The following is a 25,094-nucleotide window of genomic DNA, read 5'->3' on the forward strand; positions in this document are numbered from 1 at the left end:
TGCCTTATAAATCATTAATGAGATCGGAGTAGGAATGAATGGCATTAAGGGTACCCAGGGTATTAGCTGCAGTGCATGATGGGTGATGATGATGTATCTATTACACCCCTTACAGGCAAAGATGGATGAGATTTTTACTACAGCGTTCAGAAGCTAAAGCTAACATCTCAGTAAACTGAACAGAGTGAGCTGGATTAACATGCATTTTTCAATCTGGTCTGTTTACTTTTTTTAAACCATTTAATGAAACATTATTTGATCCAGTTTAATTGTATGCCTTATTTGCATATGTGATGTGTGAGACCTATTCAGCAAATTAACGTTTCTCAGTAAAGAGTGATTGCAATTTAATTAAACACCAATGATGGTTAAAAACTTTGTTTGTACTTCAATGTATTTAAAATCATTTAAAATTAAAACTAAACTGCTTGTTTAATAAGTCTTCATTTCTTTATTTTTGAGTTCCTGAGTTGGCTAATGGTCAGAATTTTGCAGACCTATAACCTCTTATTACAAGGTCAGCTCAGCAGAAATATTCCAGAGCAAATAGACAACTTAATGAGTATCTCTCTTTAACTTTACAATGCAGTTCAACTCAATACATACAGTGAGCTCCATAATGTTTGGGACAAAGGCATTGTTTATTGATTTGGCTCTGTACTCCCAAATTTAAATTTATAATTAAACAATTCACATGTGGTTTTTGTACAGATTCTCACCTTTTCTTAAAGGTTATTTTTCTACATTTTGGTTTCGTAATGTAGAAATTACAGCACTTTTTTATACATAGCCCCTCATATACAAAGGTGGGCATGTTTTTAATCATTATTTGTATTTACAGAAAAAACAACTATCTCAACTTCAAATAAGTGCACATAGGGCAACAATTTCTAATCATCCTTTTAAATGTATTTATATTCAGCACGGACTTTAAAAATGCCATTAGCTGCCCTCTCAATATCCAAATAATCAAGTGTTGAAGAAGGCTCTGTTTTTTTTGTGTTTTTTTACCGTTGTTAAAACCTAATTAAAGAACAGGCTAAACTAATTTACTGACATTTTCTTTGAGTAATGACTATGAGTAATGACTCCACAATCTCAATCTGCGAACCTTTATTACAATCAGTACCCTTGCAACCTAGCAGCAGAAACCCACTTAAGACGAACCAGAGAAAACCTTTCCTTGGCGATCCAGTCTCTTTATGTATTTTTTTCTTTCCATGTTTAATGAATTCTGTTTGCACCGAAAGCTTTTCATTACCCCAGACTCTCTCTGCATGCAATGGTGAAGATAAAAAAAAAAAAAAAACTTCTATAGTTCTTCATTTCCTGTTTCTGTTCTTATTTAACCATTTCACCAGTTCAGTAGTTGACAGGGGGTGGTGAGGGGGGGTTGGGGGGAGGGGGGTGATTTAATAACATCCCTGGCACGGTTCTTCAGCTATGATACACCTTTTTCATGAAAATTATGGAGATAAAGCCCCTAACTTTCCTGAAAAGCCATTCCGGGTATGAGAGCTGACCAGCTAACGTGCTAACCAGCGCTTCGAAAAGCCTTGATTAGCTCTTCTATAGTTCTATCAATGGTGATGGAGTCTGTCGCTATATTGAAGCAGAACATAAAAAAATGCATAGCAATTGTTGTTATCTACGTTCACTTCCTGCTAGGCATGCAATTCCCTGGAAAAAAGGCTGTGGTAACCATGGTTTCACAGCAGCACTCAGTAACATAAATGGACTGCTATAAATGTTGAGATGCAGTAAATATTACCCTCACCTTTCAAAGCCTGTGTCCATGTTTCCACATTATGAAGAAATAAATTAACTCAAGTTACTTCTCAATATACAGTATTTATATAAACTGAAAAACTGAGGTCAAATCTGACTTAAAAAAAAAAAAGTTTATCAAATCTAGTCAAAGTTCAAAATCTTATCATTCATGTAATTATCATACTTGGTTTATTAGCCAAAAAGGCCAAAAAATCACATCAATATTTTGGGCGGTACATGACGTACAGTAAAACATGGTGATGTTTTGTGTTAATATGGTTTCAGACGCCTAGTGTGAGGTGCAACGGTAGCAACGTCACTAGTATGAAACACAGAAATCACTGCCCCCAGACTCCTATCCACTTTGTATGGCTGTGGGTGCAGCTCTGTAGTCACGAAGGAACAATCTGGTACAGGGAGCATCATTCATGCTTACAAATACTCCTTACAGTGATATTACATGTTAAAATATAATTGGTAGCGCTTTCACAAGGCCAGTGATAAAGCAGAGAAGTATCAAGGAGCACTTAGAACAAAACTGAACAATATGCTCACAAATCACAAGAATGTGTGGCGCACACAGGCTGCGATATATCACACTGATATAAACTGCAACCCTACAGACATCTGCAGTTTGTAATAAACTGTTATGCTCGTATTACGATCGTGTTAATGTTCCCGCGCTGCCATAACTGCGCTCTTACCCTGATAATTGCACAAGTTCAGCCTTTTGTAAATCCATTAAAGGCGGTAAAGGAGCTCTGAATAAGCGACTGATCTGGGACCTGTTCCAAGCACGGAAACACAAAGAAGAGTGCAGCGGAGCGTGCTATTAAACCGATCTGAGATCAGCTCCACTGATCAATGCCACGGATGCCCTACAGCTTCTCTTCATAAAAAAACCATAGTAATGGTGAAAAGGACTTTTACTTGGTTATTAGGACAACAGAATTGTGTGAACTGAAGTCTGCTCTGCCAAAGAGCACTGTGAGTATAAGCAGGAAAATCATGGTGAAAGCCGAGTTCACCTGGGGAACAGTCTACTTTTCACTGGAGTTAAAACGGTTTGTGGCCCTCTAACTACCTGCTGCACTTCCAGAACCCCCTCCCCCCACATCCTGCAGTATTGGCGATGCAGCTCAGTTGTTTTTGACGACTCATTCTGGTCACCCTGTTTGACAGATCATGTCAAATATCTTGACAAAACAACACGGGCCCTGACCATCTTCTGACCATAGAAATGTATACCCTGGTGGACGTTAAATCGCTGCGCGCGTTACCAGGTAAAACTTTCCCAACTAGCTCTTCATCCCACGGCGAACCCGAAAAGAGTTACCTCACACGCCGCCAGAACAGACAGAGGCTAATTGGTTCGGGGCTAACTGGAAACCTGCCTACGCCTGCGATCGGAGAGAGGGATGGCACAATTTGCATCTGCTCGCTAATTAAGCCGATTATGATATAATAGCTTTTGAGAGCAACGTGTTAGAACACTCGACATGTTTTAATGCTTTTTGAACTCGACAAATTCAATAGAAGCCAAGAGCAGTCTGGCTGCTTTGACCAAGATCAGAAAAGCCCGTGTTACAAGGGCTTTGCATAATAAGTGAGGCTGATGTGGATAGATTTCAGCAATGAGAACAGTCAGTCAATACCGCCAGGTCATGTGACCAATATATAAGTCTCCACCTTTTAATTCAGATTGCCTTTAAACAGTGCTGCTGCCATCACCCTCATGGTATTAATACAGGAGCATGACAGTTCCAACAGCAGCAGCCAAAGGTGGCTATAAATACTAATACACACAAGCTGCTTACTGCACATTCAGTCCTGCACTTAAACAATAGCCTCATTTTTTTTTTTTTTTTCAATAAACGCTTGGCCTCAATATTTTAAGATGAATTCTCAGTTCTTCGGTGTCCCAGCTAAACAGCCTTATGTAGGTTAACCCTTCCGTTCGCAGAGAACAGGCTGCCATATAATTGCACCATTAGTTACATTTTTGAGATGTTTAAAATGCTTTATAACACTGATGACTCATATGATTAGTATCACATGCAGTGCAAACACAAACATGTAAACAAACACATGCAAAAGCATGCACGGACATGTACAGCCATGCATAAACACATGTTCATATCATTATGACACATACAACCACCATCATTTTAAAGATTGTAAAGTGTTATACTTTTTCAGTGGACTTCCCCCGAAACCTTACTAAATGATCAGTATTGCTTTCATGTGACTTTGTAGGGAATCCCTTGACAAAAGAAAGGCATTTCCTTGAATTATTATTATTATTATTAATATTATTATTATTATTATTATTATTATTATTATTAGTATTATTATTATTATTATTATTATTATCATCATCCAAGTAGCAATCGTAAATATCAATGAAAACAGTTCCACTTTTATATTTTTTAAATGTATTTACTCATTCTTGCTCTTGTCCAGATTCTTCTATGCAGTTGCTAAACGGTGTGCTTCCCTTGTCCAATAAATTGCGGAATCACCTGTCACGATGTACCTGGATCTGGGCCCAGGCCTAACCTCGCAAGGCTGCGTTCTCAGCCAAAGGCGCTCGTTTCCTCCAGCTCCATCTATCAGTACCCATAAATCTACCTGAGCCTCTTCTCAGAGCACAGAGCACTATTAATGCATCCATCAGCGAGCCGGTATGGATTATCTGACCTGAGAGTGTGCGGCTCATTGAGCCATTAGCATTCCGCGCCTTCGCAGTGCTGCTCTGTGCAGGCATTACAGCAGAGCCGACATGCCCGTGTGTCTGAATTCCATTCATTATGCCAGGCCTTATTAATCACACACAGAGCGGGCAGGCCATGTGTTATGTGCGCTAACAGAGGCTATGCAGGGAGGGTGTTATATGTCCATGGACAGAATTTATGCAGGGAGTGTGTTAAGTATGCTAAGAGAGGTTTTGTAGGGAGTGTGTTAAGTATGCTAAGAGAGGTTTTGTAGGGAGTGTGTTAAGTATGCTAAGAGAGGTTATGTAGGGAGTGTATTATGTATGCTAGCAGAGGTTATGTAGGGAGTGTGTTAAGTATGCTAAGAGAGGTTATGTAGGGGGTGTGTTAAGTATGCTAAGAGAGGTTATGTAGAGAGTATGTTAAGTATGCTAAGACAGGTTATGTAGGGAGTGTGCTATGTATGCTAACACAGGTTATGTAGGGAGTGTGTTATGTGTACTAGCAGAGGTTATGTAGGGAGTGTGTTATGGGTGGCAGAATAACGCTCATTAGCAACTGTAACCCAGTAATATCAGAATGAACCCACCCACACAGGCCATGCCATTGTCATACGGGCTTGAACAGGCTGTGTGCCAGCCAGCACGACTGAGGCTGATTCCTGTGCACAGCGTGACTGCGCTGCCTGAGCAGCGCCCGTGGGAGCTCCAGCTGCAGGGCGCTACGAGGCGCTAACCATCCGGAACATACCGGAAAATTCCGGATTTACAGTATCTTGTCGACCGGCACAGCAAAAACCGCACAGCATTTCTAGGAACTGCGCCGGCGCAGTCGCTGGGGAACGGGTTCGTTTGAACGTTCCGGTTGCGTTCCAGCTTCTCGCACTCTTTCACAGGTGTTTAGCGAGTTCAGACAGCGACGCGCGACCCAGGACCAGAGATCTCTTTGATGGGATTGAAATGCTCGACAGATCTTCTGAGTGTAGACGAGGGAAGCGTTTTCGGAGATAAGATGGGCCGACCGAGAGAGCAAAGCATGCTGGGAAACCGAACGCACGCGGCGGTTAATGAAACCGAATTAGTGTACCACTCCGCGGAGGTTGTGACACTTTTAGTGGAAAATAATTACTAATTTGACATGGAATGTAAAACAGTGTTTTAAGCCCTTCCTCTTGAGGGATAAGTGCAAGTAAAGTGCAGAAAGAGTAGCGCTAAGAGCAGTCATTATTGTGCCAGAGGCTTATGCAAATTCCACTCATTGAAAGGTGTACTTAGTCTACAGTGCATGAAATTCACTCTCTGAAATTTAGCCCGTTTAATATGCTAATTGAGTGGCCTTGGTCTTTATGCGGCTCGTCAAACGTGGCCTGTCTCCAGTGTGACATTGCACAATATAAAAGCTGGCAATGAACTGGAGGATGTAAATATATGGGTGACACTGTGATCGGAGCTCTCTGAATGCACTACTGGATGCTGGCAGGAATCCACAAATTCTAATTAAACAATACTCAGACGAGGTTGACTTAAGTCCTTCTATTCATGCCTATACTGTAGCAACGCTCACTGTGCTCAACTTTTAGCAACAAACGTTTTTTAGGCAACACTTTCTTTGTAAGCACCACATAAACATTCATACATGCTTACGTAAATACGCATGTGGCACGTGCTTATGAAGGTGTTATGTAGCCCTTATGAACGACCTAGCGTACATGCTAATTTTCTTATTTTTTTAATACGTTTTCTCATTTATCGATGGATTTCAGTGATCACAAAAACACAAGGCCAGCAATGAGAGAAATGAAACGGATGCAGATGTTCATCTCATGACGATGGGAACGGAGGGCGTTACTGTGAGCCTGAACAGAGGCTTCAGTCTCAGAGAGGCGGGGCCTCGCGTTTCTCGTGCGCGTGGAAGAGATGGACGGCGAATCCGAGCACACAGACGGGTAAAAAAAAAAAAAAACGATGGAGGTGAGGAGTGAGGATGCATAGCCAGAAATAAACATACAATACCCCACGCTCAGAGCTCTCCACGTGTGTATGTCTCTAGGAGTCGCATGGTCGGGAGAAGGAAGAAGAGACAGGGCGTGAGACTATCGCATGAAAGCCGTTGCCACATTATTGCTATTTTTTACCGTGTTAAATTTGACACACGGTGCACACAAATTGCCCTGCAAAGATGACATTTTGCGACACAAAGCCGTGCCGTTCGGTTTGAGAGGAGAACAAATGAGTCAGTACATCTGCATTCCGTGAAGATGTTCATGCCGTGAGAAGTGATTGACAGGGGGTGGGGCAGAAGGCGCGGGTCTTCTGCTTCGGCGGATGGGCGTGCGGGAATGGTTCACGGTGCGTCTGAGGCGATGTAAAGCACGGGCGTGATGGATGGATGGCTTCCCGGTTACTGGGTCGGGAAGTGGTCATTCAAAAATGGCTTTTTTTACATGAAACCTGAGGTTCACTCATAAAGCAAGAGTGCGTGCCATTGATGTTCTACTTTATGCAATAGACTCACCTAGCACATCACAGTTACCTCCCAAACAGCCAGCTCCCAACCACAGTCACCTCCCAACCACAGTCATCTCCTAACCAAAGTTACCTCCCAACCACAGTCATCTCCCAAACACAGTCACCTCCCAACCACAGTCATCTCCCAAACACAGTCACCTCCCAACCACAGTCATCTCCCAAACACAGTCACCTCCCAACCAGTGTTACCTCCCAACCACAGTCATCTCCTAACCAAAGTTACCTCCCAACCACAGTCATCTCCCAAACACAGTCACCTTCCAACCACAGTCATCTCCCAAACACAGTCACCTCCAAACCTGTGTCACCTACCAACCACAGTTACCTCCCAACCACATTCACATCCCCACCACAGTCACATACCAACCAGTTACCTCCCAAACACAGTCATCTCCTAACCAGTCACCTCCCAACCACAGTCATCTCCCAACCAGTGTCACCTCACAACCACAGTCACCAATACAAGTCACCAACCACACTAAAGACAACTTCCACAGTCGTTCTAGACTGATGGAGCAGTAGAGACGTAGAGAGTCACTTTTAGCCGGTTCTGACATGGTTTTGCAACCACAGAGTTTGTAACTCTTTTTTTCCCCAGTTTGGAAACCACCACTCTGCTCCTCTTCACCCACTAGCAGTCATCACAGTGAAGGAATACATTTGACCTGCAGGTGACAGACTGACTGCAGTCACCTGATTAGCCAGCGTAGTTTCATTAGCATAATGCTAAGGTAATCATGCACTGGGTCCTGGGGAGCAAGTAGCACAGCATTAAACTAATTATACATTCAGGGCTGGGGAGCACAAGTGTGATGCTAAGCTCATAATGCACTGGGGCCTGGGGTGAACTACTGTAGCATCGTGCTAAGCTAATCATGCACTGGGGCCTGGGGCTAACAGCAGCCTATACAGAGAACTACTCCTCTGGTTGGCCTATATGGTAATTCATGCCTATATCTGCTGTTGCGCCCTTAAGGGAACACTCCAGGTATAAGATGTAGCCGCAGTATACATGGACAGCTCATCCCAGGGGAAGCCAGACTCACCTGGGACTGAAGCTAAATCAGCTACTCCGATCAAAGGAAGCCCCTCTACAGACCTGCACCAGCAAAATGCCCCAAAATTCAGTCAGCAAAACACGCACAAGCCTAAACAACCGAAGCAGCCTCTCCCAGCTGGTTTCACATACGCTTTCTCCATATGGTGCCAGTAATAGCTATTAGTCACGGGATATGGCGAAGACATAGATAACGTTACGCACAGCGGAAACTGTATTATTTCTCAATATCCCGGTAAAAAATCAACCTGCCACTCGTTATTCATTTCTCTGCAACACGCTAAAGAACTGACAGGCCCAAATACACACATCATGCAGCCGAATCGTGCCTGTAACCATAGAAATCCCACACGCATCATGCAGCCGAATCGTGCCTGTAACCATAGAAATCCCACACGCATCATGCAGCCGAATCGTGCCTGTAACCATAGAAATCCCACACGCATCATGCAGCCGAATCGTGCCTGTAACCATAGAAATCCCACACGCATCATGCGCCGAATCGTGCCTGTAACCATAGAAATCCCACATGCATCATGCGCCGAATCGTGCCTGTAACCATAGAAATCCCACACACGCCATGCAGCCGAATCGTGCCTGTAACCATAGAAATCCCACACACGCCATGCAGCAGTCTCCTGTCCGCTGCTGCACTACAAATCAATCACAAACCTCCAGCGCCTTTTATGAAGTGTAAGAATGCACTGCGTTTTCTGATTCACGTAGCAGCTTCTTTCCGCAGTATTCAAAACATTCAGGGCTAAATCAACTATTACAGAGTATTTTATTACATTACAGGCATTTAGCAGACACTCTTATCCAGAGCGACTTACACAACTTTTACGTAGCATTTTACATTGTATCAATTTATACAGCTGGATATATACTGAAGCAATTCGGGTTAAGTACCTTGCTCAAGGGTACAACGGCAGTGTCCTTACCCGGGAATCGAACCTGCGACCTTTCGGTTACAAGCCCAGCTCCTTACCCACTGTGCTACACTGCCGCCCCGGCAGTGAGTCCACTTTATGAGTCCACTATGGCCAGAACAGACTCATATAAACTCTGATAGACCTGAATTAACATTGGACATTCCACTGTGTCTGATAAAGATGAATTATTATTATCATTATTGTAATTATTATTAATAATACTTTATTGATATCATGTAGGGCATATACAAATTTACAGCTGAGCAGTCGCTCTACCTTACTCTGCTCATGTGGCCACAGCAGAACTTCCTCCAGGCTCAGCCCATTGCTAATCTACAGTGAATACAGGGCGCCAGTGTGTAATGAGACTGCTCCTGAACACAGTCACTATTATCATTTGTTTTTGCACTCACAGGAACAGACGAGAAGAAAGTTCATAAGATCTAGCACATACGGTCTCGTTATTCATCTCTAAACGCATTGCCCTTATTGCTGTAGTAATAGAATGAGATAACACAGACTGCATCGTAGGCCGGTGCAGTGCTTATGAAGGTGCTATGGCCTGCTTATGAACGTGTTATATAACTCTAAGGAAGCACCTTTCACAGGTTGCTGAATTAAACAACACACAGTTTATTTAGGTTACGAAAGACACCCCTCTGCCCCTTATTCTGCATTGTGAGCATACAGTCAGCGATGAACATCAATTCCTCCTTTAGGGGCATAAATACTTAAACACAATTTAGGGTGAAATTCATAAGAAGTGGATTTTAAGCGAAACGCAAGGGCCCCAGAGCCAGCGCGAGCGCACCAAAAAACATAAAACCACCATTAGGGCCTCGTCAGGCTGTCCAATTCATTCCTGCATCATCATTGCCTTTTCTTTTTTTTTTCTTTTTTTTTAAATGGAGCCTGTCTGTACAACTCAGAAACATATGTATCACCAGCCATGAAAAATTAAAACAGCAGTTTACTCCCTTACCGCAAGTGCTTTTCTGCAAATAATTCATCGGAGGTGAACGGCACGAAAACGCTTCTGATATATAAAACAGTGGGGTCCCGCTTTCTGGGTGTAACCGGTATGAAATATGGATGATGGCAAAGCTGGATACTTTAGGGCACCGCTGGCTAAGTGCTCTTCTCCCGTGACCCTGTTCTACATCCAACGGCTGAACAGGACGGGCTCAACTATTTATGAGCATACCGGCTCCACATGTCTGATTTACACGGACACACACACGCATGGACACAGACACACACACGCATGGACACAGACACACACACGCACGGACACAGACACACATACGCATGGACACAGACACACACACGCATGGACACAGACACACACACGCACGGACACAGACACACACATTTACGGACATGGACACACACACGCATGGACACGGGGACACACACTTACGGACACGGACACACACACGCATGGACACAGACACACACACGTATGGACACGGACACACACACTTACGGACACGGACACACACACGCATGGACACGGACACACACACTTACGGACACAGACACACACACTTACGGACACAGACATACACACACTTACGGACACAGACACACACACGCATGGACACAGACACACACACGCATGGACACAGACACACACACTTATGCACTTCAGAAAAACACACTTATGGACACAGACACACACATTGCCAGCAGCCATACCACCACGCACCCTGCTCCTGCCGACTGGCTGAAGCTAAGCAAGTGTGGGCTTGGTTAGTACGTGGATGGGAGACCACCAGGGAATACTGAGTTGCTGCTGGAAGTGGTGTTGGTGGGCCAGCAGGGGGCAATCTTCCCTCTGGTCAAATGAACCCCAATGCCCCAGTGCAGTGACGGGGACACTGTGCTGTAGGAGATGCCGTCTTTCGGATGAGACGTTAAACCAAGATCCTGACTCACTGTGGTCATTAAAGATCCCATGACACTATTCGCAAAGAGTAGGGGGTTCCCCGGTGTCCTGGCTAAAATCCCAGATCTGGCTCTCGCAAAAACTTGCCACCTAATCATCCCCTGATTTAATTGGCTAAAAAATGTTCTCTCCCTCCAGTGGAGCTTCTCAGTGGCCAACAACAGAGGATTGTGGTTGTACTGGGCAGCTCCCAGGTGTGAATGTGTATGAGTGTGAAGCAGGGCGTTCCTGCAAAAGAGCATCCGTGCTCAGCGAACCTACCCTGGGTAAATAAAGGTTAAATAAATTTTTTTTTTTTTTAAACACACATTTCTGGACACAGAAACACACATATGGACGCAGACACACACATGCATGAACACATACACACACATTTACGGACACAGACACACACACTTACGGACACAGACACACACACACATGGACACAGACACACACATTTACAGACACAGACACACACACTTACAGACACAGACACACACACTTACGGACACAGACACACACACTTACGGACACAGACACGCATTTACAGACACAGACACACACACTTATGCAGGCACAGGCTAGCATTAATTAACACACGTGGCAGAGCTCGCAAAGGCAGTGCAGGGGGCCTTATCTTCCATCTCAGATAAAACTCAAAAACAAACTAAACAAAATCTATAAATGTCATTGTGGTGTGGGGATGGCTGGTTTAAGCAGCCACACCTGCCCTGGGTCAAGCTAATTAGACCTGGCCAATTGGATAATTGGTGAAGAATTAGATAATTGGCCAGGCTAATTGGACCCAGGAACAGGAGTGGCTGCACCTGTGCGTAGTGAGGTAATCACTGCGCACAGGTTAAATCTGCCATCCCCACCCACACCAGGCAGCTTCCGTCATGACAGGGTTAACATCTGCTCATTTGGCTTTACCATCTTGCCAAACCCTCGTGGAATAAATGTGGACTGTTTTGAACATCTTCTCCCTGTGTCTCTGTGCTGGAGGGCCCCAAAGAAAGCCACTTCGGTGGCCTGTGGCAGGCGTGTTTGCCACAGTGGCGCCCAACGTGGGGCTCCTCCGGCACAGGAAAGAGGCACAGGAGGGCCGGCCAGGAAGCACACTGGAGGAGGGGCGGCTGAGGTGTTCCCGACAGGGCTTCGGGCGGATCCTCCGGGCCAGAAATGGGGAGCGGAAGATGACCAGGGAGGGGAAGGAGGCAATCCTCAGCTGGGATGCTGAGGAGCTGCACCTGGCCGAGGAGGCAGGTCAGCGACGGGCGGTGCACGAGAGGTGGTCGCGCCGTGAGCTGGACTTGGCCGGGAAGGCGGGTCAGCCACGGGCGGCGCACGAGCGGTGGCCGCGCCGTTTTGCTTCCTTTCTCGTCCGTTTGGTCGTTTTCAGTTCTTTGTTTTGGCCTGGTTGGTTTGCCCGGAGCCCATGAGGGGATAAGCCTGCAGCCGCCCGCCAGCAGAGCCGACTGGCGGCCACCACAGCCACGAGGGTTCCTGATCCCCAGCACCACAAGGCCAGTCCACCAGCCCACCAGCCCAGCCACCCCACCACAGCCCCTGGAACAGCCCAAGCCGGTGACGCCCCCACCAGCCAGCAGAGCAGCCCAGGACTTCCCGTGCTCCAGGAGGGAGGAGGAAGAAGGGCTGCCTTGTCGTCCGAAGGAGGGTCACCGCATGTACTGGACTGTTCCGGGGCCACCCACCCTGACTTTTAAAAAAAAATTTTGTAGCGTGTTTAGAGTGGTTTTTATTTTTTATTTGTCTTTTGCTTTGTTGGGAGTGCGGGGGTGGGGGGTGGGGGGTGGGGGGTGGGGGGGGGTAGGCTTTGGCCCGTGATTCTCCCTGGCCTCAGTTTGGCGTTGGGGGTATGTGGTGTGGGGATGGCTGGTTTAAGCAGCCACACCTGCCCTGGGTCAAGCTAATTAGACCTGGCCAATTGGATAATTGGTGAAGAATTAGATAATTGGCCAGGCTAATTGGACCCAGGAACAGGAGTGGCTGCACCTGTGCGTAGTGAGGTAATCACTGCGCACAGGTTAAATCTGCCATCCCCACCCACACCAGGCAGCTTCCGTCATGACAGGGTTAACATCTGCTCATTTGGCTTTACCATCTTGCCAAACCCTCGTGGAATAAATGTGGACTGTTTTGAACATCTTCTCCCTGTGTCTCTGTGCTGGAGGGCCCCAAAGAAAGCCACTTCGGTGGCCTGTGGCAGGCGTGTTTGCCACAGTCATCTACAGATCACCATTGATTTTTTTAAGATTGCTCATTTATTTTTAGGGGCTTCTTGGAATACGGTTCTTGTCATAATGTCATTTTCTAATCATTTCTGTGCGTGTGTGTGACATCGGACGGCGTCAGTGGGGTTCTTGAAAAAGCGCAATATCATGCTGAACGTATTAGTAGCGCTGAGGGCCAGTGACCGCCGTGGCGGAACGCACTGAGCGCGCTCAGACGTCCTCATTAGGGGCACCGCTCCCAGTTCCATTAAAGCGGCCCAGGTGCGCGCAGGGAGGCGTGTAATTCCGAACCCGAAGGAGCCGCGCGCGGCGCTCGTTATAAACGCATAAAGCCGAGCGGCGCCCGTCTGCCTCTCCCTCCGCAAGCTGGCGTCCGCCGCGAGCGCCGAACAGCCTGATCCGCGCGTGATTAAGAGGACACGCGGTAGGGCGTTTCCACGGCGCTACCCTTTCAGACCCCACACCTGGCTGTCTGTCTGTCTCCGACACAGGCACAGGTGGAGAGCGATGCGCACGCAGCGCATATACCTGACGCTTCGGCTACATCTAAATTACGTCGCGCGGACGTGTAGATAATCGACGACGCCCGGGAATAACACTACTGCACAGGTCAGGAACGTGAGGGAAACAATGACATTACCGCTGTCACTGACACTACTGCTGTCATTCTCAGGGAAATGGGCAGGTGATTTATCCATAAATGAGCAGGCAGCATTGGCCAGCAAGTCTTCAAAGGGAGGACTGCAGTGTCACTAGCTCTGAAGATGTGACTACATTCTTAAAAAACTAGTTTCCACACGTCTAGAACAATGTATGCCAACGTCTTCATTTGCATATGCATATGCGAGAAAGGCATGCAGTTCTTAATGAATTGATTAGCCACATAGCACCCGCTGCTAATGTAGTGAATTTCAGAGAAAATACAGACATGCTCTCGATGGGTGGGGATCAACCGAGCGGCGTAAAAACTGAGACAGTACGAAGTGGCTTTCTGCTAATTAAACTTAAGGTTAGTGTGCTTTGCATTTGCGACTTACAATTAAACCTTTTTTTATCTTTCTTTTTGAACCTGTGCCTTGAAATAAACGGGTTTTGACATTTATACGTTAGGTTTTCCATACAAACCGGCACAAAATGTCACAGATTTTGACTACGTGGGATTGCAGAGCTACACAGTGTTTCAAATCGCATGATTTCTGAGCAGAAATGGTCACATTTGTGTTTCCTTGGAAATCAGACCGAAGGAGGAAGCCAGTTGACACTTTGGTCTTTTTTGCTGTGTTTTTTTCCAGAACTCATGATGCTGCAGTAGGCATAGGCTCAGACAACGGTGTTGGCTTTGACATACATAGACTAATACATTTAAATGAACATTAGTCAATAGCACAATACTATTTACAACATGACTAACAAAAATAAAAATATTGTAAACCTAACTGTTGATTGTGCTTGTTTAATTTCATTGTTGATAAAGCTAAAGCTAACACCAACACAAAGCTAAAGCTCACACTAACATAAAGCTAAAGCTCACACTAACACAAAGCTAGAGCTCACACCAACACAAAGCTAAAGCTCACACTAACACAAAGCTAGAGCTCACACCAACACAAAGCTAAAGCTAACACTAACACAAAGCGAAAGCTAACACTTACACAAAACTAAAGCACACACTAACACAAAGCTAATGCTCACACCAACACAAAGCTAAAGCTCACACTAACACAAAGCTAAAGCTAACACTAACACAAAGCTAATGCTCACACCAACACAAAGCTAAAGCTAACACTTACACAAAACTAAAGCTCACACTAACACAAAGCTAATGCTCACACTAACACAAAGCTAAAGCTCACACAAATACAAAGCTAAAGCTCACACTAACACAAAGCTAGAGCTCACGCTAACACAAAGCTAAAGCTCACAATAACACAAAGCTAAAGCTAACACTTACACAAACTAAGTTGAACAGAAGCACTCCCTGGCAATATCCAGCACAGCTACTATAAGGAGGAATACACTGGTATTCAAAAAGATTCATATATATTTATTAAAATATAAAAATGGGTATGTTGTCCCAGCAAAGCTCAAAACGAAATGTATTTATTTATTTCGTTTTGAGCTTTGCTAGGACACCATACCCATTCTTATATTTTATAATAAATAAATAAAAATATATAACATAATCACATATATATATGATTTATTCTTTCATCCGTCTATTCTTCTGATTTAGAATGCTTTACCACTCTGCTCCTGGATTGATTTCATGGATTCATAAGTAGCTCTATCTTTCTTCAGCACAGATTGGCACTGGTATCAAATAACACCAGGGGAGTCAATGGCAGCGTACACATCGGTGTCATCCAATCACAAACTTGTAGCTTGCCCTGCCCACTCACGTGTTAGGTCTTCTTCAATTGGGTGGAATAATGAAGGGGGTGGGGTGGGGAAGGATAAATAATATAAGATGGCCCTGCACTACAAAATGGCATGAGCAGTATGAAACTGGGGAGTTCCAGTGAGAGAGAAAGCAAGAGAAAGAGAGAAAGAGAGAGAGAGAAAGAGAGAGGGGGGGGGGGAGAGCGAGAGAGAGAGAGAGAGAGATGTAATGGGAGTAAGCCAGTGTGCATGCTTAATGAGAGACAGAAAGCTATGTATGCTGAATGCAGCTCAGAAACACCTCCTCCCTCAGTCCCCATCCCCTCCCCTCAGCTGGGCTAGGAGTGATCCACCCAAAAACACCAGCGGTGATCCAGTCACACAGGCCTGGGGTTCTCAAACCTGGGGTCCCCTCTGTATGCTTCTTTACCTTCCAAACCAGCTGCACAATCAAAGGGATGATTTGGCCTCATGAGCTCTCCAGGTAATATTGCGTCAGTGGTAGCTACGCAATAACTGTATTATTCACATTTAAATCAGTCAGCCAAACTAATGCTTCCATTCCAAGCAATACGCATTAAAACAGAAAATGGTCCGTTTTTTTAAAAATCAATGAAATCAGGCTGGCTGATAACATCATCGGGGTCCTATTCGCATCTGGCCACCTGGTTACTGAAACGAAATGAAAACATTCGGCCACTGCACGAGGAGATGAGGCAGCTGAGCATACAGTGGGGGGGGGGGGGGGGCATAGTGCCAGGTTTGGGGACCCCTGCCCGAGAGCTCGAGAGCCCGTTCTCGCGCCCCGCCCCTCGGTACCTGCGTTTGAACGTCAGCACCACGCCCAGCAGGATGATGACGAACATGAGGATCCCGGCGATGACGCCCGCCATCTTGACGGTGCTGTCCACCTGCTTCTCCGGCTCCACGGCGTTGGAGTTCTGCGTGGAGGCGCCTGCGGTGGGGAGGGGGGGGGGGGCAGAGAGACATCACAGAGAGGGGGGGAGGAGTTTACCTAGCGACCGCGCGCACGCACACGCTCACCACGACCACATGGGAGGAGAGAGAGAGAGACAGAGAGAGACAGAGAGAGAGAGAGAGAGAGAGAGAGAGAGAGAGCGAGAGGGAGAGAGCGAGAGAGAGAGAGAGAGAGAGAGAAAACACAGGCCACCACAGCACACGCACGGGCATGCAATATTCCGTGGCTGTGCGGGACACATTTAACTGGCATGAGTCGTGGAAGAATGAGCCAGACGTTTATACCGGTCTGTTAGGCATGCTGCTGTATCCAAGGGCTTTAGAAAGGGAACAATCAGGTCTGTAATCTGGGAATGGACAAGCTATGACCACTGTTAGGTGACGTGACTTCACAAAGGAGCACGGGTTTTGACGAATGGGGGGGGGGGGGGGGGGCGGCGCCGATGCACATGCATATCCGAGCTGGGCTCGTACAGGGGGGACACACAGGGGCGGGAATGATTTGGGCGCTGATGTATTGTCATTTCTCTCACTGACATGTCGTGTCAAGACAAATAAATCGGGGGGGCGGGCGGCAATGTTTTAATGGAATTTCAAACCCATCCAAATGTTATTGCACACGACAGTGCCACATGTAAAAGCAGACCCGGCGTCTATGCCTGGGGCAGGAGGGGGGCGTCATGGAAAGAAAAAGCATGGAGCTGTTTCAATGAGATGGGATGCACACACACACACATGCGCACACAAGCACATGCACACACACAAATACACACAGACACACACATACACTCATACATGCATGCACACAGACACACACACACACACACACATACATACACACACATGCACACACACAAAGACATCCTTGAGAATGAGAAATAGACACATGTCCTGGATGGTGGTGGAAAAGAGAATAAAACATGACTGAGTGACTGTGTAACTGAGTGATGGAGTGATTGTGTGACTGTGGGTGACTGAGAGTGACTGTGAGTGACCATGTGATTGTGAGTTACTGACTAAGAGTGTCTGAGAGTGACTGTGTGTGACTGAGAGTGTCTGAGAGTGACTGTGAGTGACTGAGAGTGTCTGAGAGTGTCTGTGAGTGACTGTGAGTGTCTGTGAGTGGCTTAGAGTTGCTGAGAGTGACCAGAAGTGACTGAGAGTGACTGAGAGTGACTGTGAGTGGCTTAGAGTTGCTGAGAGTGACCAGAAGTGACTGAGAGTGACTGAGAGTGACTGTGAGTGGCTGAGAGTGACTGTGAGTGACAGAGTGATTGAGAGTGACTGTGAGTGACTGAGAGTGACTGAGAGTGATTGTGTGTGACAGAGTGAGTGAGAGTGACTGAGAGTGTCTGTGAGTGACTGAGAGTGATTGTGTGTGACAGAGTGTTTGAGAGTGATTGTGAGTGACTGAGAGTGATTGTGTGTGACAGAGTGTTTGAGAGTGACTGAGAGTGATTGCGTGTGACTGTGAGTGACTGTGTGTGACTGTGTGTGACTGTGAGTGACTGAGAGTGATTGTGTGTGACAGAGTGTTTGAGAGTGACTGAGAGTGATTGTGTGTGACTGTGAGTGACTGAGAGTGGCTGTGTGTGACAGAGTGATTTAGAGTGATTGTGTGTGACGGAGTGATTGAGAGTGACTGAGACTGAGTGTGTGTGACTGAGTGACTGTACTGAACTGAAATCTTCCTTAAATGACCTCAGGCAACTCTAACCAGTTTAAAAATTACAGCTGGAAATTGGCCTTGACCAGAAACCACTGTTTTCTTGTCTTTTTTTCCCCCTGGTTGGAATAATGTGAAATCGTACTGTTCCAAACAACTAAACAGCCAACACCTCTGTGATGCGCTGTGTGTGACTTTGGCAGACAGAGCCCAACAGAGCCCACAAAAACCATAATTCTGCAGGCAGTTCCACTTCAGTACGACCGCCTAGCGCGGCCGCCATTAAGGCCCACCGTACACAATTACAGCACCGTAACATGAGAAACGCAAAAACCCGCTGTTAAATTGCGTCGCTCGGATTTAGTCGACAATAACCCTGTGGCCTGGATTTAAAAAAAAACAACTGTCCCTAACAAGCACACACACACACAGGTCGTATACCGAGTTCAGTGGTTCGTTTTAGCGACCGCCACAATCGCCGAACTATTTTTGTGTAAAAAGAAGAAAAAAAGTTCAGCTGTGAGTATGAGATATTAAAACAATTCTGGCTGAATCCTGTTCCGTTTCTCCCTGACCACAGTTAGCTGCAGAGCACCAGCTTGGACAAACGTGACCATCCGTAGCATGGCGTGCTGTAGCGGTTCTAGAAAGGTCTGTGGTACAACTAAAAGCTTTAGGGTCAAAATCAATGACGGACAGTTCTACTGCACACTTGGTACATGACCCAAATTTATTCAGTTAAGTAACCGGCTTTATAAATGTACGAGAAATGGAAATATCCATGCAAGTCAACTTCTATATGTACATTTCCAGAGAAAATGTAATTTTTAAGAAAACTTATTTTTGTCAGCACTTATCCACCGCAAACATCTACTGTACATGTGGTTGGGATGGTGACACCTAGTACTTATTTTCTTGACAGGTGCATATTAGAGACTAAACTGTTTCCTTCACAGGTACATATTAAAGGGTCTAAACTGTATTTCCCGGAAAGTACTGCATTGGCACAACAGGAACAAGCACAGCTACAAATGATTTACTCCCGTCAATACTGAAACACAAAGTATTTAAATTTCTTACGAGGAGGTCTGACCTCAGTAGTCAATGTCAGCGCACCGCGTACTTATTTAGCGGAAAGTGTTCTCTTATAAATAGTGCAGATCTCATTTGAATTCTGAATCTTATTTCAAACACGGACTTATTATTTACAAATTAATAGATTTGTTCATATCAAATCAATCACCGGCTCAGTTCCTGTAGGTCTTATTTATATTGTGACCCTTTCTGAGTGCTTTGCTAATGGCGTTCAGTTCAGTGGGTCTTTAATGTTTGCCAAAAGCCAGTTATTACAGTCATGTAGTAAGATAGAATAAGCCATGTGAAGATTTATGAAAATTTGCTAGGTAGTATTTCATTATTCAATCTTGAGTGATGTGCAATGCTACTTGGCCAGCACAAAGCAATAACCATTTTTTTTTGGATGTTTCAGGAGAGAAGAGTGTCATTTAATGACTGTACGGCTAAATGGAAAAAATAACCATGTTAAACGATTAAAAGCACAGGAATGCACTGATTCTGTTGTGAGCGTGAATCCATTTCATCTCTTCACATCACTGGCTCCCTTTTACAAAAAAAAAAAAAAAAAAACCCAGAGGGCAAATATCCTTTTGAACATTCAATCAAAGTCACTCCCTTTCCATAATCTGGGAACAATAGAGAAATAAGGTCATTTTTGGCTGAGAGGACAAAGGATGTGCAAAAAGGCTCTCTCTCTCTCTCTCTCGAGCCAATCGCAGTCCCCTATAGAATTCCACGGACAGCCGTAGCATTAACGGCAGGTTTATAGCTCCTCTGCCGGAGCTCTGTATAATTTTTTTAAGTCGCGAGCGGTGCTATTAGGAAACATGCAGACGCGGTAAGCGAGGGATCGTAGCGGAAGCGGATAAAATTCTGACTCGGTTGAGGAGTCGGTCATTATTTCCCATCAGCCAGTGGGCTCGACAATCCCCCCGCGTAAATGAGAGGTGGGCAGGATCCTCCTCATCCCTCACGGATGTCACGGAGGCCGGGGCGAGGATTGGATCGGCGTCTCCCCTTCCCGCGAAAAATGCAGAAATCCATTTAGCGGCGATTGCGAGATTCCGCTCAGATTCGCCGCGGGCCCTTTTTTTGCCGCCCGCCGAGCAGATGGAAAATAATTTGGCGTGTGTGGCGGAAGCCAGCGCTTCCCTTCCCAAACCGCCAAAATGAGAAACCCGCGGAAACAGGCCGAATAGACTGGAGTAACCCAGCAAACACACGCCCAACAGCATGTGCTGCACAGAGCGCTGATGAGTTTGTGTGAGTGTGAGTGTGTGTATGTGTGTGTGTGTGTGTGTGTGTGTGTGTGAGAGTGTGTGTGTGTGTGTGTGTGTGTTTGTGTGAGTGTGAGTGTGAGTGTGTGTATGTGTGTGTGTGTGTGTGTGTGCGTGTGAGTGTGAGTGTGAGTGTGTGTGTGTGAGAGTGTGAGTGTGTGTGTGTGTGTGTGTGTGCGTGTGAGTGTGAGTGTGTGTGTGAGTGTATGTGTGTGTGTGTGTGTGTGTGTGTGTATGTGTGTGTGTGTGTGTGTGTGAGTGTGTGTATGTGTGAGTGTGTGTATGTGTGTGTGTGTGTGTATGAGTGCGTGAGTGTGTGTGTGTGTGTGTGTGTGTTTGTGTGAGTGTGAGTGTGAGTGTGTGTATGTGTGTGTGAGTGTATGTGTGCTTGTGTGTGAGTGTGTGCATGTGAGTGTGTGTGTGAGTGTGTGTGTGTGTGTTCACAGCTGGTTCTTTCTGAATGGCTTGTGTATCCTCAGCAGCTGTGCTCTGTTCTCAGCGCTGATTGAGGGCAGGAGTTCACCCCGGCAGGACGGAGGCTCATCTCTCTGTTCCGCCGGTGCTCCGACACGACGGCGGCGCCGACGCCGACCCGCCGTCGGGCCGTTAGCAGGAGGAGCGGGGCTGAAAACACAGCCCCTGAGCGTTTTTAACCACGACCCTGCCGGCGAGGAGCCTCTTTCCCGCGGACCACGCGACAACAGGGTTCGCCTCAGCTGGAAGATAGCGAGAAAACCTCCCTTTCCTTGCTCGTAAAAACACCTTTCATTGTTGCTGATGACATGATTTATTTATTTATTTATTTATTTATTTATTTTTTGGCAATATAATTATATGTAACGGAAATATGAGAGTATGTTGCAACAGCCTACAAATATGCAGTATTTTTGGAAATGTAATGTTAAAATATTAAACAGATTCCATAGCAATTTATTGAAATTTAAAGAGAAGATTGCATTTCCTGAAAGCTGCAATAATGTGTACATTGGCTATATATTGTGAAGTGCCGCAATATCCTGACTTCATTTCATTTCATTGCATTGCATTGTAATATTTTCCATTTTTGTGAGGGCCTGTCACTTTTAGGACCCTGTAGGCTTACAGCATGGTCTGACCCTATAGGGTCCTAAGGGGAAAACGACACAGTGACACGCCAGTTAAAAGCATCGCCACTGACCCAATGAATTGGGCATGAAAGTGTCCGTTTTTGGAAGACGCGAGACTGAACTGCCGGCGCGTTTTCGGAGTTTCGAGTAACCGCGGAAACAGGGACAGGCTTGAGCGCTGCGTGTTGGATGAGGTGGGGTCGAGCTCGCGTTCGGGGGGAAGGAACCGAGGCTGCGCTGTTTAGGGGGGAATCCCCAACTCACAGTTTAAAGGCTCACGCTCCCAAATCAGTATGAGACAGCTACACAGACCCGGATTGGACAGGCTGGGGTCCGGAGGGAAACCTAATTTAAAGGTCCCCTCCCCCCTGTCTCCTGCCGGCCCGTACTGGCTAAGCACCACCCTGCAGGGTACTTCAGTCCCAGGCCATCCCGTCCAATCCCATCTCGAGACCTGGTGCAGCTCAGCCAATGGCTGGGGAGGGATTGTTCTCTGATGGTTTTTACAACTATGGAAGAACTTTCCCCCAGTCCTTCGCACTGTGACTGGACACAGCTCTGCCAGTCTGGAGATGGTCACCAAGGAAACCAGTCGTTGCCGTTGAAAATCCCGCCTTAACCTCCGTTATCAGCACTCTAAATTTCTCATTTACAGTTCTTTGACGGTTTCTTCTTTTTTTAGTTTATCTTTTCAGGAAATGTTTGCAAATGGTCTCTCTAACTCCCACTTTAACTGGAGGAGATCAAAGATTAATGTGTCAAGCTCCCTAAAGACAGCAATCGTTCGGTGCATTATTTAAAACCTCTTGATCCGTGGTAAAAATCTTAATCTTCCCGTGATTAAAAGCTCACCACACACTGACTCACACTCGCAGGGCTGGCTGTTTGCCAAAGTGGATATGCAAATCCTTTTATTTTGGCTCGGGGTAAAATTAAGTATCAGAAAGGTATTGTTTTAAACCCACAATATTAAAAAATAATCCCGTGCATTGAATGGAAAGAATTAGTTCAGCAGGCTACCGTGCTCATAGAGTAGCGCCACTAGCCTGCTTTTAGCTCCGTGCAAAAACGAAAGCATACATGGAACTTTATTAAAAGAGTGTCTGTGCGGAGGGCTGATATATCAGCATGGGGGGGGGGGGGGGCACAGGGATTGGGAGTGTGGGACGGGGCGGCGGTAAGGAGGGTTGCGGAGGACGCTGTTAGCGGCTGTTCTCTGGTAGTGTACAGGGCCGCGACAGGGATTAGCGCTGTAGTGCCTGGGTGTCGCTAACAAGATTAGCATCTCAGTGACGGAGCAGCAGGTCATATGGGCTCAGATTAGTCTTTCTATTCGTCTAATCTGTCTGCAGAGTAGACCACGCATGGCAATAATGTACAGATCTATCTGTACAGTAACTCGCTCATAGCAGTAGTATATAAACTGCACTCACCGGTAATGCACAGGTCTATCTAGGTTATAATGCACATAGCAGTAATACACAGGTCTAGCTGCAGCGGTAATGCGCAGGTCCAGCTGCACAGGTCTAACTGCAGAATAATACGCAGGTCTAGCTGCAGCAGTAACGCACAGGTCTAGCTGCAGCAGTAATGTGCAGTTCCAGCTGCAGCAGCAATGCGCAGGTCTAACTGCAGAGGCAATGCGCAGGTCTAGCTGCAGAGGCAATGCGCAGGTCTAGCTGCAGAGGCAATGCGCAGGTCTAGCTGCGGAGGCAATGCGCCGGTCTAGCTGCGGAGGTAATGCACAGGTCTAGTTGTGCAGGCCTAGCTGCAGCGGTAATGCGCAGGTCTGTTTGCACAGGTATAGATGCTGTGTAATCTGCGTGCAGCAGTTAGGCCGCAGGAGCGGACCGCGCTCTCTCAGTGAGCGTGCTCTGGAATCCTAGCGCTCCCCAGCGTTCTGGCCGGCCCCCACGCACAGCGGTTAAACTGCACCGATGGGCAAACGGCAGATGTGCATGCCGCTGATTTTATCTCCTCCTTATTCTTTAAATTTCATTCAGTCGCTTCCAATTATCTAAACAGCTGTGTACACCAATGCCTGTTAGCGCCTTTAATTGGACCACAATAAAAAAATATATATTTTCCCCAAAGGTTTTTCTACAGCTGTAGCTCACGACTTCATCAAAAATGTCAGATGGAATGTGCCCGACTGGAACATTAAGAGCGGGAGCTGACGTGAAGTCCTGGAACGGATTTGCCTTGGTGGTGCACCCGGATTCCTTATGCAGAGGAGCCGTGTTCCAGGAACTAGACTGTAACCCACGGGTTTAAACTCCTGTTCTGGTGAGTTGGGAGTACCTACAGGTTTTTGTGGTTTCCCTTTAATCAGCAGCCATTTTTGGCCTTTGAAAGAAGGAATGTGGACCCGAGCCAATCAAAGACTTAAGCTCATAAGCGCTGAAAACATTTTAAAAAGCAGACAGTCTGGCCCCCCAGGATTGGAGGTTGCGCTCCCTGCTCCAGCCTCCTGGCTGACACAGATAGACACCAGACACTTTATGACACGTGGGGCTTTGGAACAACTAAATTAGATTTAAATGACAAATATTGTCATGCGAGATTTTAGCATTTTGCATATACTGAATATGTATCATAAAAGAATGCCTCAGTCCTGTACATCTTAATCATATAGCAAGATTAGCATAAAGTAGTGGTTCGCTACAAATTATTGAGCTGAGTAAATGCACGTTTTTCTTATATTTTTGCTATATTGCTAGTCGACAATCTCTCCCCCCCAAAGATTTCTTGGGTGGTAATTTTCGGCAAAAATAAACACACTGTGCAAAAACCCATCTGGGGATATTCGATTGTTATCACAATGGGCTTCACAGCGGCACGCGGTAAGGCAAAGCGGCGGTGGCCAGCATTCCAGCTCAGTCATTTCCCTGTCACACATACATCCCATAATGATCACGTTATGTGTGGCCATGAAAACCCGGGAACGATTTACGCAACCGAATGACCTGGATGTGGCCTTACCAGAGTTATCGAACCAGGCAATTATCCGGGGCGGCCCGTCCGTTCGCGGCCAGGTAAAGACGTTCGGAAAAGCCAGCAGGAAGCGCTGACGTGACGGCAGTCGCCGCCGTAGACGCACGGGCCGCCGTCGCCGTATCGTAAAGCCAGACGGGAGCGCGGAATTTAAGAAAAAAAACAATCGCTTCGTTTTTTTCTACCGTCAGCTCCATTTGCGGTTCGAGTTAGAGTTCAACCCAAGTGTGAAATAAAGCACCGGCTCTTCTCAGAGAGCTTCGCATTACCGGAAATCGCCCGCCGTTTCCCCCCGGTTAAAGGAGAATCGCCACCTTCGAGGCGTTTGCACGTTTTGGGAGCCGCTGAAAAACGCAGTTTCGGCCGCAGATTGCTAGGTGTCGGAATGACGCGTTTTTTTGTTCTTTCTGAAAGTGGACGCTGCTCAGATT

At 46.3% G+C, this 25,094-nt stretch overlaps 1 protein-coding gene across 17 annotated transcripts in view; it reads right to left on the reverse strand.

The window, feature by feature from the left end:
* ptprt (protein tyrosine phosphatase receptor type T) overlaps positions 1-25,094 on the reverse strand; it is a 297,385-nt gene that overhangs the window by 82,528 nt on the left and 189,763 nt on the right. For 9 of the 17 annotated variants that reach the window (XM_035389558.1, XM_035389555.1, XM_035389556.1 and 6 more), the window contains one exon: positions 16,385-16,520. In XM_035389558.1, coding sequence (XP_035245449.1) covers positions 16,385-16,520 — 136 coding nt within the window. Of the gene's footprint in view, positions 1-6,496; positions 6,530-16,384; positions 16,521-25,094 lie in introns of all 17 variants that reach the window. The other 8 variants (XM_035389554.1, XM_035389544.1, XM_035389552.1 and 5 more) reach the window with 1 other exon arrangement.

This window comes from Anguilla anguilla, chromosome 13, assembly GCF_013347855.1.
Source record: "Anguilla anguilla isolate fAngAng1 chromosome 13, fAngAng1.pri, whole genome shotgun sequence".
NCBI classification, from domain to species: domain Eukaryota; kingdom Metazoa; phylum Chordata; class Actinopteri; order Anguilliformes; family Anguillidae; genus Anguilla; species Anguilla anguilla.